Source organism: Ctenopharyngodon idella, chromosome 24 (genome assembly GCF_019924925.1).
Source record: "Ctenopharyngodon idella isolate HZGC_01 chromosome 24, HZGC01, whole genome shotgun sequence".
Classification (NCBI taxonomy): Eukaryota; Metazoa; Chordata; class Actinopteri; order Cypriniformes; family Xenocyprididae; genus Ctenopharyngodon; species Ctenopharyngodon idella.
Genome location: NC_067243.1, coordinates 28,047,962 through 28,063,315, shown reverse-complemented (window position 1 = coordinate 28,063,315; position 15,354 = coordinate 28,047,962). Strand labels below are relative to the sequence as shown.

General features: G+C 36.7%; 2 protein-coding genes across 2 annotated transcripts in view; both read right to left on the bottom strand.

The window, feature by feature from the left end:
• LOC127506886 (histone H2B) overlaps positions 1–15,354 on the bottom strand; it is a 95,011-nt gene that overhangs the window by 10,065 nt on the left and 69,592 nt on the right. The window lies entirely within an intron of this gene.
• LOC127506899 (histone H2B) lies at positions 12,284–12,782 on the bottom strand. Its single transcript, XM_051883742.1, has one exon. The coding sequence runs from the start codon at positions 12,772–12,774 to the stop codon at positions 12,400–12,402; it is 375 nt and encodes a 124-aa protein (XP_051739702.1). The 5' UTR covers positions 12,775–12,782; the 3' UTR covers positions 12,284–12,399.

Genomic DNA, 15,354 nt, shown 5'->3' with positions numbered 1-15,354 from the left:
TACACCATCTCTCTTTAACCCTAATCCAAAACTGAGAAAAGGTCTCAGCCTAAAACAACATACTTTGGACACTGCTGAATTTAAATGGATATAATTTTGCTCTTAAAACTGATTGAACAATGATAGAGTTATTTTATTCATGAACTAACAGTATCAGGGTTTCCATCTTTGTTTGGCTGGTTGGAGTGAGATTTTGAGAACATCATGGATTTTAAGGATCCAACAATTTTTAATTTTGTCTTAATAATGCAAATTACCCAATTAATCAAGCCTAGTGCTGTACCTGATTCACCTTTTAGAAACTGTCCCTGTTAACTTTGCTAATATTAACAGCCAGTCAGATTTCTGATTGACTAGTTTATTTAAAACAAAAACAAAAAAGACATTTATTTTTGTATGATCTTTTGTGTGGCAAAGCATGCAGTGTGTGTGTGTATATAAAAAAACAAAGATGGGTCATGGCTCACCACTTTGTGCCAAATTTCATGAGATAATTGTCAAACAATTCAAAAATCACATTTATCAAATGCAAGATTGCAAAGTATTTAGGTCTTTCACCATCTGCCATATATAATATTGCGAAAAGATTCAGGGAATCCAGAGAAATCTCAGGCTGTGTAGGACAAGGCGGGAGACCTCCACTGAATGTGGACGGCATTACATGAGAAACTGTCATGCTACTGTGATAAAAATAGCCACATGTGCTCAGGAGTACTTTGGAAAACTGTTGTCACTTAATAAAGTCTGCCGCTGGATCAAGAAATGCAATTTGAATCTCTGTTACACAAGGAAAAACCTGTTCTATGCAGAGATGCTGCATCTTCTGGGTCGGGGTCATCTTAGATGGTTCAAAAGACAGTGGAAATGTGTGCTGTAGTTGGAAATCCAGTTCTCAGTCCCAAAGACAAAACCATCCAGACTTTCATCAGCAACAGGCGCAAAAACAAACATCTTTCATGGTATGGAGGTGCATCAGTGATGAATCAATGAGGAGCTGAGGGAGGGACAATAGGAGTGAACTGAGGTAGGGAGGTGCGGTTTCAGTGGCGGTCCTGAAAGTCGGCATCAAAGGCTTCAGTTTAAATCTGGCAGCAACTGGGAGTCAGTGGAGTGAGAACAGGTTAATGTACTTGACAATAAACTTGAGAGAAATCTTAGCTTATGTATTTTCACGAGTTCATTAACAAATAAAAGAGAGTTAAACAGCAAAATCCAAGTCTTCTGAAGAGACAAAGCTTTATATGACAAACTGAGCAACACACATACTGTAATAAACATGGAAGTTCAAATGTATGTGCATGTGTGACATATGAGAACAACACAGGTGAGTAGGCCTAAATGAAGACAGAATTTAAATTTTTGGATTAACTAACTCTTTAACATGTTAGCGTTCCACTGTACCGCCCACGGTACACATACCTTTTAAAAGAGACCAAAACCATGCATATACCAACGTGATCTCATGAGAATACGTGTGTATTTTTACGTAAATTGTGGTTCTACCACACGTACATTTACTTACGTTTTTATACACACAAAAACGTACAACATTGACGTATTTAGAGGACTAAAACGTAAAAATACTTACGTATTAACAGCAATAAAAACGTAAATCATACGTAAAATGTGAATGTATATGAATTCCCATGTATTAATATTAAAATCGTGGCTTTAATGATTTCATGTTGTTTTTAGTCGAATTTATTGAAAGCAGTTTACTCATCTACTTAATATGAAATAACATTTCTGTTCGTGACTTGTGCTGTTCGTTTCGGAGGATTACATAATGTTAAACAAGACTACAATTTAAAACCTTATGAATACATTTTCTGTAATTGTTTAACCATTTTGTAATATTTAGTTTGTTTGCTGTGAGACACAGAAGGCGTTTTCTCCTATGCAGCGACTGACAATACAACCATAAGATACACCAAAACAACATAAATTCACAAATCCCATAAATTTTATTTGTTCGCTGTACTCCCAATCTTTAGAATCCATATGTTTGTAAGGAACAGATCCAAATTCAGCCCTTTATCCATCGATCTTCATTTTGATTCTTAGCAACAGAGACCGTCACAGTCAAAGCTCGCGCTCGTTATGATTCAAATTTGAAAGTAGCGCCACCCTCGAGAAGCGTTACGACATGGTTTACGGCACTGATATCAAACGCTCATTGGTTCTCACCTGCTTCGTCACAGATTACGACATGCCGTGTTTCAGTGGATTGACATTTGAAATGAGTGTCGCGCCTTCACAGAGAGAAGCCGGATTCATCATATTTTCATGGATTAATGAATTAAATTCTGCTCTGTACCCTATAAAAAACTATTACCGCCAGAGAGGACTGTGACTGGAACTCATCATCATTTGAACTACTTTTGGTACCACTTTTGACATTTTCGCAAAAAATAAATTATTGTGATTACGCTTGTTTGTCTGTCATCCTTTTATTTATATTAGTAGGTAGTTTAAAGAAATGGTTATGTGTAGGTTTAGGGGTAGGTGTAGGATTATTGGCTCAAAATATCGTTTTAATGCTATATTTTTACTAAAATTGTCATTTTCCTACACGTTTCTGCACATTATGTTTTATTCTTTTAACATTCTGTATAAAATGGGTAGGTTTAGGTTCGGGATGGGGTTTAGGGATCTTACATTTATCTACAAAACGATAAAAGGGAAATTATACATATATCTTTAAGACATGATAAGATTCGTAAATATTTTACGTTTTTTCGCTGTAAAAACGTAAGCATTTTTACGTTTTAGTGCCATAATTACGTCAATATTGTACGTTTTAGCACCTTTCTAAACGTACAAAAATGTACGTTTTGTGTCTTTGAAAGTTACGTATTAATACCTACGTATTAACAATGAGACCAGGCTGCATATACACCAAATGGTTCAAGAATAGCATGCACATTTTACAGGAATGCTAAGGGGTTAAATTTAGGGAATAGCCATTTTACTGTGTGAGAAAAAAGGTTGACAGAGCTTCAGTGGCAGTACATTAAACTACTTTATGGGCCATTCTACAGAACTGGTTCAAAGTCAGAGCTGGAAACGTCTTAAAAAAAATGTCTTTTTCCACAAATTTTGTATGTATGCAAATTGTATCATAGCCAAGGTACACATTTCTAGTAATTGTACAGTTCATCCTCTCCCCAAATTTGTCACTACCGAAACACAATAATAAATAATTTAATAAGAAGGGTTACATTGACCTATTATGATTTTGTTTGCATCTACCTTGTAAATATATTTTTTGCTTTTTTTTTTTTTTGCTTTTTTTTTTTTAAGTTTTCACAGGTAAATCAATAACAATTACAATTTTAACAATATTTCAAGTGTAATTTGAGATTTGTTGTATTTTGAAACCAATCTTTGTAAAAGGCAGAAAGTTTATCATACTGATTTCAAAGTTAAGGATTCATTAGTTTGAATATACATTGAACCAAACACTATAATAACATCTTAGTTGATAATTCTTTAAAGTCGATACTTTATTTTTGACAAAACATCCCATGTTTTTGGTAGTGACAGTAATCACATTACAACCACCACATCACATTAAAGAATTTTAACTCAGAATTTTAACTGATTTTAACTCAGAATTTTAACTGATTTACATAACTGTAAAATTTTTTTAAAATTTTGTTTATTTCCCCCAAATAAACGATAATGTGTTCTCTTTTGTCACTACCAAAACAATGGTGTCAATACCGAAACAGTCAAAAAACAAAACATGTGGTGAAGTTTCGGTTGTGACAATTTTACATACTTTTGAGCCTATAGCTCAAAAATGATAATCAGCACACGGTTAGCTAGCACAGTTCTGAACAGTTACACACACACACACACACACAAAATAAATGTTATCGAATAAACCCCAAAAAACAATGATGTTGTTTTTTTGGGTTGTGACTGTTTCTGTAGTGACAATTTTAGATGCTTTTGAGCTCAAAGATGATAATCAGCACATGGTTACCTAGCACAGTTATACACACATAAAAACTAAATTTGATCAAATAACCCCCCAAAAACAACAATGGTTTCTGTAGTGACAATTTTAGATACTTTTGAGCCTAGCTCAAAAAAGATAACCAGTACATGGTTAGCTAGCACAGTTCTGAACTGTTGTACACACATAAAATTTAAATTTTATTGAAAAAACACCCAAAACAGTTAATTACAGAAAAAAAAGGTGTTTGGTAGTGGCATTCCTTAAAGTTACACACAGATTTTTCAAACACATTTAACTCAAAATGATGGTACCTATCTACTATGAAAGAGAGGCTATGAGAGGGAGGGACACAAAATGTAGAAGTGTGGTTAAAATCAGTCTCAGCCAATGGACTAAAACATACACTGTTTCAGTAGTGACATGAAAATGCAGGTGTGACGAGTCAGAAGTGTATTGATCCATTTGCAGTTTATTCAATAAATCAGACAATACAGATGACATAAACCAGGAAACAGGCAGAGGGTTGTGGCAGGCGGCAGACAGCATAAACAGTAACAGGCAAAGGGTCGAGGCAGGCAGGGGTAAACAATGAACGGGCAGAGGTCGGGACAGGCAGCAATCACAATCCAAAGTATAGTCCAAGTCAGCAACAAAACAACAATCATGAATAAACGCTCAGAAATGACAACCGTGGCTAATCAAGACATCGCAAAGGACTGAGTGTGAGTGAGAGCTTTATAGTGAGTGTGCGTGGAGATGATTGGTGGCAGGTGCAAGACTAATCAGTCCCAGGTATGTGGGTGTATGGGAAATTAAGTCCAATGTAAACTAATACTCCGGTGACGTCTCCCTCTGGCGGTTCGGGAGATCTGGTGCAGTTGACTCAATCGTGACAGCGGGACACACTTTTTTACATAAAGTTTCATGATTTTTTTTTTTTTTTTTAACTTCACATTTAAAAATAAAAATAAAACATAAAAAAGATATATTTTTAAAAACAACAATGGAAAAAAAAATAGCAAAAATGATTTCAATATAATTTTCACAAGTTGAAATTTAGGGGTTAGGGTTTTGGACAGCCACCTCCCAATTGAAAGTACCCAATAAATGATGATTTTATATATATTAAGCTTACTGATATTTTAAATATTATTGTGGGATTTCGACCCATGAAATTATAGCCAAAACACCAACACTGCGCTAGGAAGTGAGATTTTTATTTATTGATTTATTCATCCTTTTTTTTTTTTTTTTTTTGCTGCATTTTCAAAATCAACTGTAAGTTTTTAAGTATTTAAATAAAATCTATTATTAAAAGTTATTATTAACAAAAACAACTCACTCCTGTGGTGCTGTTGCGATTCTTGAGTCTGGGGATTGAATTGTTGAGTGTGCCTGAAGTTAGATGACTGAACTTTGGCAGGCCATGACACTGAGCTGGAGACATGACCAGGATGCATGGATCACCTACAGCAGGGTTTCCCAAACACATTCCTGGAGCCTCCCCAACACTACACATTTTGCATGTCTCCTCTGACACACCCATTTCAGGTCTTGGAGTCTCAACTAATGAATTGATGATCTGAATCAGGTGTGTTTGACTAAGGAGACATGGAAAACATGCAGTGTTGGGGAGGCTCCAGGAATGTGTTTGGGAACCCCTGCCCTACAGCAAGAAGATACACTGTTAACACTTTCTGCAAAGAAAAATGCAAGAAGTGCTTGTTGATGCAAAAACCCACTACCCCACTAGGATTGTGTGTGGTTGTCAGCCCGTTACAAATATGTTCTGAGGGGTTTTAAAGCATTGCTATGTGGATTTTCGTTGGTTGCTTACTATGCCAGGTCAACGGAGCTCAGCCTGAAGTCTTTATGGCCATATAACTTTGGGGAGTGACAACCAGGAATTGTGATTTTTGGAGGTGGGAGAGCAAAATCTAATATGTGGTATAAATCATGCTTTCGCTCTAATGTTCTTGGGTTGAAATCCCATCAACGGATGTAACTTTTAATAAACCAAGTAAACCATGCCAAAATGTTAAGCCATGTAGAGTTATGGTGTGTTCAGTTCGGTTCTCTTGCTTCTTTTGGTCCAGACCAAAAAATAAAATGATTTTGACATTTAGTTGTGTTTCACTTAGCGTTCACACTGTCATTTTAAACAACAAACCTAAAGATACAAAACAAACAAACAAAAAAATAAAACAGTAAAATAAAAAAACTTAAAACTTAAAAATAAACAGTTCTTATGACATTTTTGCGACGGAACTTGCTGAACATCCAAAACAGTGCTGTGTTCTGGGCTAAATGCGCATATATGATGGTATTTTTTTTTACCAGCTGCGACGAGTTTATAAAATGTGTAAAGGAGTCAAAACAGCAGCTGGAATTACACACAAACAAAGATCTGCTGCAAGGAGACAGTATTTCCGATGCCTGTATACTGAACTGTAATAAACAACATCACAACTATGATGAGAAGAACCAGGTATGCTTGAGCATTCTGCATTTTAGGGTCACATCTTGTGACATCATGTCCTGTTTTTGGTTTGTTTAGATGTCTTTGGTGTGGTTCAACTGAAATATGAACACAGCATAGACCAGAGTTAATTTCAACGCTCTCAGTCCGCTTGTTTGGTGTGCACCAGGGTTTGGATGGCAGCGTTCACACTAACTGAAATGAACCGCACTAACAGAGCAATCGCACCAGAGTTCATTTTAACCAAACCTGTGAACGCACCCTTAGCTTTTTTTTGATAACAGTTGCCACTTCTACTCTCAAAAAAATATTTTGATATATCACATATGTCTGGTGCAGGACAAGGTAGTTCACATATCACTTCAGAGTTTTGGGACCAAAATGGTATAACAGAAGTCTTAATTATTTTAAGAGGTCTTAAAATAAGCGGAAATGGAAAAACAGGAATTGTGAGTATTTAACTTCAAAAGGCTATGATTTTATTAAACATGAACATTGTTCATTGAAAGTCAAAACACAAAAGTCAATAAGTCATTAGTCATTATTAGACTTATGATTTTATACTGTTTATGAATTATGGCAATGTTTCCTTCATGGTTTTAATATTGTAATATGGTTTAGATGGTTGTAAAAGTGCATATTTTGCCTCCCTAATCTTTCTGAATGAGCAGCTGGAAGTAGAGAAGCAGAGCTATTCCAAAATAAGAGTCCCAGTGATTTTCAGGCTTGTTTATAATTAAAATGAAAAGAATTAAACCTTTTCTGGACATTATTGTAGTATATTTACACAAACCGTAACTGGCATTTCACTCAAGGTAAACGTGCGGCTTCTCTCTGGGCCTCCCGTCATAGGTAGGAAAGACTAAGAACATTATTTAAAGTCATCATGAAATAAAAATTGACCCTATTTACTTTGTTAGCACATAATACTAATCTTGAGGTGAACAATTAATACTTGCAAGTTAATACACAGAAAAAAAAAAAAAAAAAAATGTTTGTCGTGATAATCTTTAATCAAAATCTGAAAAGTTACTTCCGGTTTGGAATGGCGTTCTTTCTCTGATGACGTCAGTTTGACGGCTTGGTTTGAAAACGCTTAAACCACTCCCCTCCAACCGTTAGTCTGCTATGAGCGAGAGATGGAGAGGGAGAGCGCTAAAGTTAAAACCCACCCTCTATTGAATATTCTGTTTCACTTGGAAATATGTCACAACACTGGAGAAAAGTAGTTTGCAACTTCAGGTTCACGGGGACTTTAAAGGGGTGGTTGATTATGATTTGACTTTTTTAACTTTAGTTAGTGTGTAATGTTGCTGTTTGAGCATAAATAACATCTGCAAAGTCACAACGCTCAAAGTTCAGTGCAAAGGGAGATATTTTCTTTTAAAGAAGTTTAAGGACTAAAACTGATGAGAAGATTAATGTTTATGTTTTAACATCTTAATTATATTTTTATAGAAATCATATATTTTTGAGTGAAGATTGAAAATGAAGATGTTTTTCTTGCCCATAATCAATCATTGAATCAAGTTATATTGTAATCAGTTATTGTTTTATGTTTTTATGATTTTATGACAAAACACAATTCTTTTATGGCAAATGTACACTGTTTCTCTCATGAAGTGTCTTTTAGGGTTACATTGCTGACCAGAGTGTTTTCCTAAAGCTGTACTCACACATGCACACATTGTCTAAAAGTTTCCATTGGCATATGTAAATACAAGGGTGATAAAGTGCAGATTCGCTTTAATAGCTCTTGTGGTTTACTGGTGTTGGCTATGCCCAAAAGAGGAACTTGCTGATAGTTTTAGGGTACAAGAAGTTCCCTTTTCTCCTGTATGTTCAGTCTCTCGATCTGACACCTTCTCAATTTATTGCTCTTTGCATTTTATACCAACGAGATCTCGTCAAACTTTAGTCTTCGTAGGCAAGAGCATTGCACTCAGATGTGCACTAGCGATGTGCTGCTCACACCTTGCCGAAAACTTGTCTTAATTTATTTCCTTGTTTGAAAAGTCGTGGATTTTTTTTAGTTTTGCTGCTGAAATCATAGACTAAAAAAACATGGACGTAGTGTCCGTGACGTCACCCGTAGATTTCTGAATAGCATTTTTGAAGCGTAAATGAGGCCGCTGCCAGCTTAGCTCCGCGTTACCGCACGTCACTCCCGGATAACTGAAAATGGCCATAGAGGCGGGACGTGGTTGGAACCGAGGTGACTGGTTGCTTAAACCACGCCCGCCGGCCTAGCTTGACGTGATCATGTTAGCAGGCAAAGGAGCTATCTATCTATCTATCTATACTATCTAAAATATTAATAAAGATAACAAGTTATATCATTAGAAAGTTCTAAAGATTTACTGTCAATCTATGGTGTCTTTTTTACGATATAGAGATGCTCCAACACCAGTAATTAATCTGTGTCGAGTGTGGAAATAACATGAAAATTGTCCATTGCAAAACAAAAAAACAGTACTTTTTGTCCACAAAAGCATTAAATGCATGAAATAGATATATTATCCATTGTTTGCATCACATTTCTTCTGAATGATCTGCTCTCCATCATCGTTCTTCAAGAAATGATGCAACCTGAGCAGCGTTTATGATGTAAAACTGTAAATGATAGTACATTAGACTCTCACAAACAAATTAATATTCTCCCGCCATTGTCATTGTAGTAAATCTCAGGAACAAAACTTTTAGCCAATGCCACGATCCAACAACGTGTGTTCTGTTTATCTTCCGCATGCATGCACATGTACACAGACACACATCTGTCTCGAGTCTCAACCATTAACGCAGCAAACCATATTATTTTATAATTGTATAAAATAATTCAGAAAAAAGCACAAACACAGCAGAGATGCCAAATTCAGCGGCTGGAATTAGCTGAGGTAAAGTGACGGCTCACAGACTGCAGCGGCAATTGACCTGTCACTCAAATGACCACGCTCTTAATTATGCAGAACTTGACTTGATATAATTTAAACGGATGAGTTATAAAAAAAAAAAAATCACCCCCCTCAGAGTTGTGATGAAGGGCAACATTAACAGTATAGGCCAAAACCACAATTTGTACCAACTGTAAACATGTTTTTTTTTTTTCTGCTATAAAGTTAGCTATTTTAACATGGGACTCAATGAGATTCGGCTCTCTTTTGGAGCCTGTCCCTAGCGGCCAGTCGATGAATCGCAGTTTAATTCACTTCCGTATTGGCTTCATTAGAAACTGAAGAAGGTTGCCGCTTGGCTGAAATGGAAGCACTCACTCAAAACAAGGATGTTTGCTGCTTGTTCAATATTATATTTAAATTAGCATTAACTACTTACTGGGGGTAAGGAGATTTCTAGTTCCCAGAATGCTTTGCATGGGATTTAACTGGAAGAGAAAATGTTGAATTTGTTTATCTTTATGTGTTTTAAGCAAGATAAATAAGTAGAAGATTTATTATTGTTTAATGTTCTATTAAGGTGGGGTTTAGAAAGGTTTTTTTTTCATGTTGGGAGTTTTGGGAGTTACCGTTGTGGTGACAAATGGAGCCTGACGTTAGGATGTAGCACATCGCATCATATGAAATGCTTTAATGAATGAGCAGCTGTTCAGTGTTGTCAAGTGTGCGGTTTTCCCGCGCAATTGGGCTACTTTTACACTGTTGCCGCGAATTGAAGCGACCCCAAATAATATGATATTTAGCCCCAGGAATGAGAATTTTACCAGGAGAACCCCGCCAAAAACATAGATTTTATCTCCCGGAGCGCAGTGGGAGAAGGGAGAAACCCTTTGAGTTTGAATTTGAGTTGTTTTTACAAGGAAAACTGAGTTGAAATTACTTAAGTGTGCATGTTGAAGACATGTAAAGGCTATTTTGGTCAAACACAAATTAGATGAGTTCAAAATACTTAAAAGTCTGATGCAAATAGTTGCCTCAATTTTATTTAATTTATTATTATTATTATTATTTTTTTTTTTTTTTTTTTTTTTTTTTGAGTCAAAACCAAGGCAATATTTTTTACAATGTACATAAACCTGCCCCGAGAACGCACAACAAAGGGACTGAAACAAGCATTATAAGGGTAATTTTTTCAAAATTAAATAAAATGTTAAAATATTCTACACAATTATTCGCACTAGTGTGCTTTAATGTTTAACTAGGAAGTTTGTTTTGAAATGCTTTTTTGTACAAAATGGTACAAAGTCTCACTTGTGGTGTTCCAGGTCAAAAATGACCGGCATACTCAAAATTGCTTGTAAACCTCTCAGTATGCTATATTATTACCAATATTTGTCAACTTGATTTCTTTCAGTTAGCACAGGTTTTGTATTTCTTTGGATCTGAATGATTGTAAGCCTCTTCTCACAGAGATTAACTTCATCCTATTCTGAACTGTCGGCACCCAATATCTATTCATCCTTCCAACATTACCACACATGGTAAGTTTTAGTCCACTGCGATAACATTAACACAACCAGAGGGTTAAGTACTATTTAAAAAGCATCATAGCTGCTCCAGTACAGTGACAGCTGTGTAATATTCAGAGTTCTTCTTATTGTCCTTCAGTCGTAGATGCTGCAGTCATCATCATCTGACAGGTCAGCTGGAAGATACTTTATTAAAAATAACATATTCAGACAGCTGCAGGGCTTTAGTCCGTATAAGCTGACAATGAGAAATCCAAAAATTGAAAGAATTATTATCAGACTTGTAAAAACACCCTACTGGCAAGTGAATTTCGCTAAAATAATTTTATTAGCGGAGACTAGTAAAATGAATCAGAAATCGACCAAACCCAAATGCTCCTGTCTACAGTAACGCTGCATTCACGCAGGACGTCAGCGTCAACGCTTGACAGAGGGCGTGTCTGAAGCTTGTGTTGACGCAACCGTTATAGCGATAACAGCCAATCAACTTACTTTCCGGTGTTGCATGAATGCCAGTGGCTAGCGACTGCTGTAGAGTGTTTGCATGGCGATCTGATTGGCTGACGCCTGCGTTGGCGCTTGAAAAGTTGAGAAATCTTCAACTTCTGCCACTTGCATCGCGACGCGATGGAACCTACAATTCAGTTCGGCAACGCATGATGTCACCAATTCAGAGTAAAGGAGAAGCATTAACGCCGACGCCCCGTGTGAATGCGGCGTTATGAACATTACATTCTCATGATGTAGAAACAGTTACTAATGGGCTCAAGTTTTGAAGTGCTTTAACAGTGGGAAAAGTACACGATTTGGAACTAAAATTGAGATTTCACATGAGTGTTGAATAATTTGTCCAACATCAATTTTTTTTTTTTTCTTCTTCATCCCAAACCCCTATAACTTACCTGGGTGATCTTTCTTTTTCCCAAATATAATGCAAGGAAATGAGTTTAACTAGACATAATGGGTTAGTTCACCCAAAAATGAAAATGTCACTTACTCACCCTCATGTCGTTCTGTACTCATGTTCGTCATGTCACTGTACTCGCATGGACTGATTTAAAAGCGTTTTTAGTACCTTTATAGATTTTTAGAGAGAAAGTACCAACGCTGTCTACGCAGGCCTCTCTGAGCCATCGGATTTCGTCAAAAATATCTTAATTTGTGTTCCGAAGATGAACAAAGGTCTTACGGGTGTAGAACGATATGAGGGTGAGTAATAAGTGACATTTTCATTTTTGGGTTAACTAACGCTTTAAATTTCTTCATTCAATTACCTCAATAACCCAGCAATAATTAATCTTAAGTAAACTAAATAGCTTTCTTAAACCACACTGCCATACTTTTTGGAAAACAGGTCGCTGAATAAACACGAAAACTAGCTTTGGATTAGACTCGGATCAAATTACAGTCATGGAAGTTTCGATACTTAACATTTACTTGGCAACTGATTCTACGGACAACAAAAGCTCTTTAACGAGAAGATAGGTGGCTCTTAAAAGAGCCTTTGGGTCGCTGACAGTCTCGGTTAAATCTCTACTTGGAGCTGGTGTATTTGGTGACTGCTTTTGTGCCCTCGGACACGGCGTGTTTGGCCAGCTCTCCGGGCAGCAGCAGACGCACGGCGGTCTGAATCTCTCTAGAAGTGATGGTGGAGCGCTTGTTGTAGTGAGCGAGACGAGACGACTCACCGGCGATGCGCTCGAAGATGTCGTTGACGAAAGAGTTCATGATGCCCATCGCCTTGGAAGAGATTCCGGTGTCAGGATGAACCTGCTTCAGGACTTTGTAGACGTAGATGGCGTAACTCTCCTTCCTGGACCTCTTGCGCTTCTTTCCTCCCTTACCGGCGGTCTTCGTGACGGCCTTCTTGGAGCCCTTCTTAGGCGCGGACTTTGCTGGTTCAGGCATAATGCTGTTTGTTCACAAACTTAACAAAGTGAGAACAGAAGCGATACAGAGGAATTTATTAACTGCCCTATGCTAATTTTCAAAGAGAAACGGGAACTATCTGATTGCCTCTTTTAATAGGCCAAACCCATAAACTCGTATTTCATTGGACAACTCAAAGCATCACGAGCGGAATGAGGGCCAATCATATGCGCCGCCGCCAACCGCTCAATGTTTGAACTACACCCTGACTGTTTCCTTGGTTTCGTTTCCCGCTCTTTTTATTATTAGTTTGAGAAAACAAGCGATTCTAGACAAATATCGTGAACCATCATGTAATTTTAACACAATTATAGAGCCATTGAGGGAGTTTGGGAGGAAATAAAATAATGGTCAGACCACCTTTACAAACACCTTTTCCTACAAACGTCTTTGAAAACAACCTTTTGTCTAAAATAACATTTTTGTTTTCTGCATTTCCACTTCTGCTAACTTTGCTATTATTTTCACATTAATGCCCTTTTGTTCGTTTTGTAAAACACAGTATCTATTAAATTAATAAAGATTGTTTAATACAAAAACAAATGGTGTTCGTGCGCTATTTAAAGCAACATTAATATTTTGGGAATCATTGCTGTCAAAGAAGAGCCGACAAATGTTTTTGCATTAGAGTCTCGATGCATTGCTGTTAAACATTATTTACGAGTTTATTTAACTTTGGTGAAGTTCATGCTGGATTCAGAAAACAAGTCTTTTTATAGTGACACGTGTGGTCGACACGGTTAAAACGTCGGACTCTTTATGTGACAGAGTGGGTGGCTCTTAAAAGAGCCGTTGGGTTTGAGTAGTTTTTCTTGATTTTAGGTTTTTAACCTCCGAAGCCGTACAGGGTTCGTCCCTGTCGCTTCAGCGCGTACACAACATCCATGGCGGTCACGGTCTTTCTCTTGGCGTGCTCGGTGTAAGTAACGGCATCGCGGATCACATTCTCCAGAAACACCTTCAACACTCCGCGGGTCTCCTCGTAGATCAGACCGGAGATACGCTTGACACCGCCACGGCGAGCGAGACGACGGATGGCGGGTTTGGTGATTCCCTGGATGTTATCGCGCAAAACTTTACGATGACGCTTGGCTCCTCCTTTCCCAAGCCCTTTACCGCCTTTGCCTCTTCCTGACATAACTGCAACTAACAAGATTTCTTCGCACTGGACGTTTGAATGCCAGTAGGTTGTGCAAGAAGAGCTTTTACAATCGCTTACAGGACCTTGTTGAAACATGCAAAGGCGGTGCTATACAACGTCATACGGTACCCGTCTTTCCATGTTTGAGGATGCTGCAGATCTGGAGCAGGCAGATTCTCAGATACACGAACCAGCGGTTTTGTTCTTCTGTTGTTCCTGATGCGAACAGTAGAGGAGGAGGATATAAGGCGAAAAACATCATTAAATCGACGCTCGAAACTTACACATTAGTCCCGTCTATAGACGATGAGTTTTTTATTTTTATAAATTAATATAAACGTTACATTAAGACATCAGATAGTATAATGAGCTGCACTAAGGATTAAATATCTGTAGATAATTCAATGTTGGTCTTCATGCATAGCCTACATAGACAATTGAGTTGCATTTGACTGTGTTTTTGTGAAATGAAAAATTACTAATACAGATTACAGATAGTTGGATCAGATGGACAATGTAATGATATATGATCTACTGTAGCCTAGTTATATTCTCAGTAGTTTTTCATATATACAGCAGACGTGTGATATATATGTTGTTGTGAATTTATATGTAAAGTTATATTCAGGTATTACCCATATGGACCCTTGATGAAATATCTGCTGTAGTATTCACTATTGGTTGACATACAGCTACAGAACAGTAGTGTCCTACATAGCGTTTCATGAAGACAAACACAATTCTCCCATTTCTAAAATTCCAAGGGCGGTTTAGCCGTCTGAGCAGAAAAAGACAACTAAATGGGCCATTCTACAGAGTTGGTGCAAACTGCTGTCCCACAACCAAAAACACATTTAAAAAGCAATTAAATATTTAAATTTTAGATATTTACTAAGATATTTAAAATATCTGTAAGCTTAATATAAAATCATAATTTATTGGGTACTTTCAATTGGGAGGTGGCTGTCCTGAAGCCTAACCCCTAAAAAAAAAAAAAAAAAAAATATATATATATATATATATATATATATATATATATATATATATATAATTAAAAAGTTAAATTAAAAAAATAAATATTTTATATTTTCTTTGTATCATGAAACTTTACGTAATAAAAAAATATAATTTTCCCGCAATTATTTTTTTATTACATAAAGTTTCAGTGAATGTTTTAGTCCATAGGCTGAGACTGATTTTAACCACACCCCTGCATTTCTGATCAAGAAATATTTCTGTCCTCTCATAGCCTCTCTTTCATAGTAGATATCTACCATCATTTTGAGTTAAATGTGTTCAAAAGTCTGAAAATCTGTGTGTAACTTTAAGTAACGTCACTACCAAACATCTTTTTTTTTCTGCAATTAAAGGATTAGTTCACTTTAAAATAAAAATTAGCCCAAGCTTTACTCACCCTC

Excerpts from the sequence above, each read along its gene's own strand:
- LOC127506899 (XM_051883742.1), bottom strand. The coding sequence starts at position 12,774 with ATGCCTGAACCAGCAAAGTCCGCGCCTAAGAAGGGCTCCAAGAAGGCC.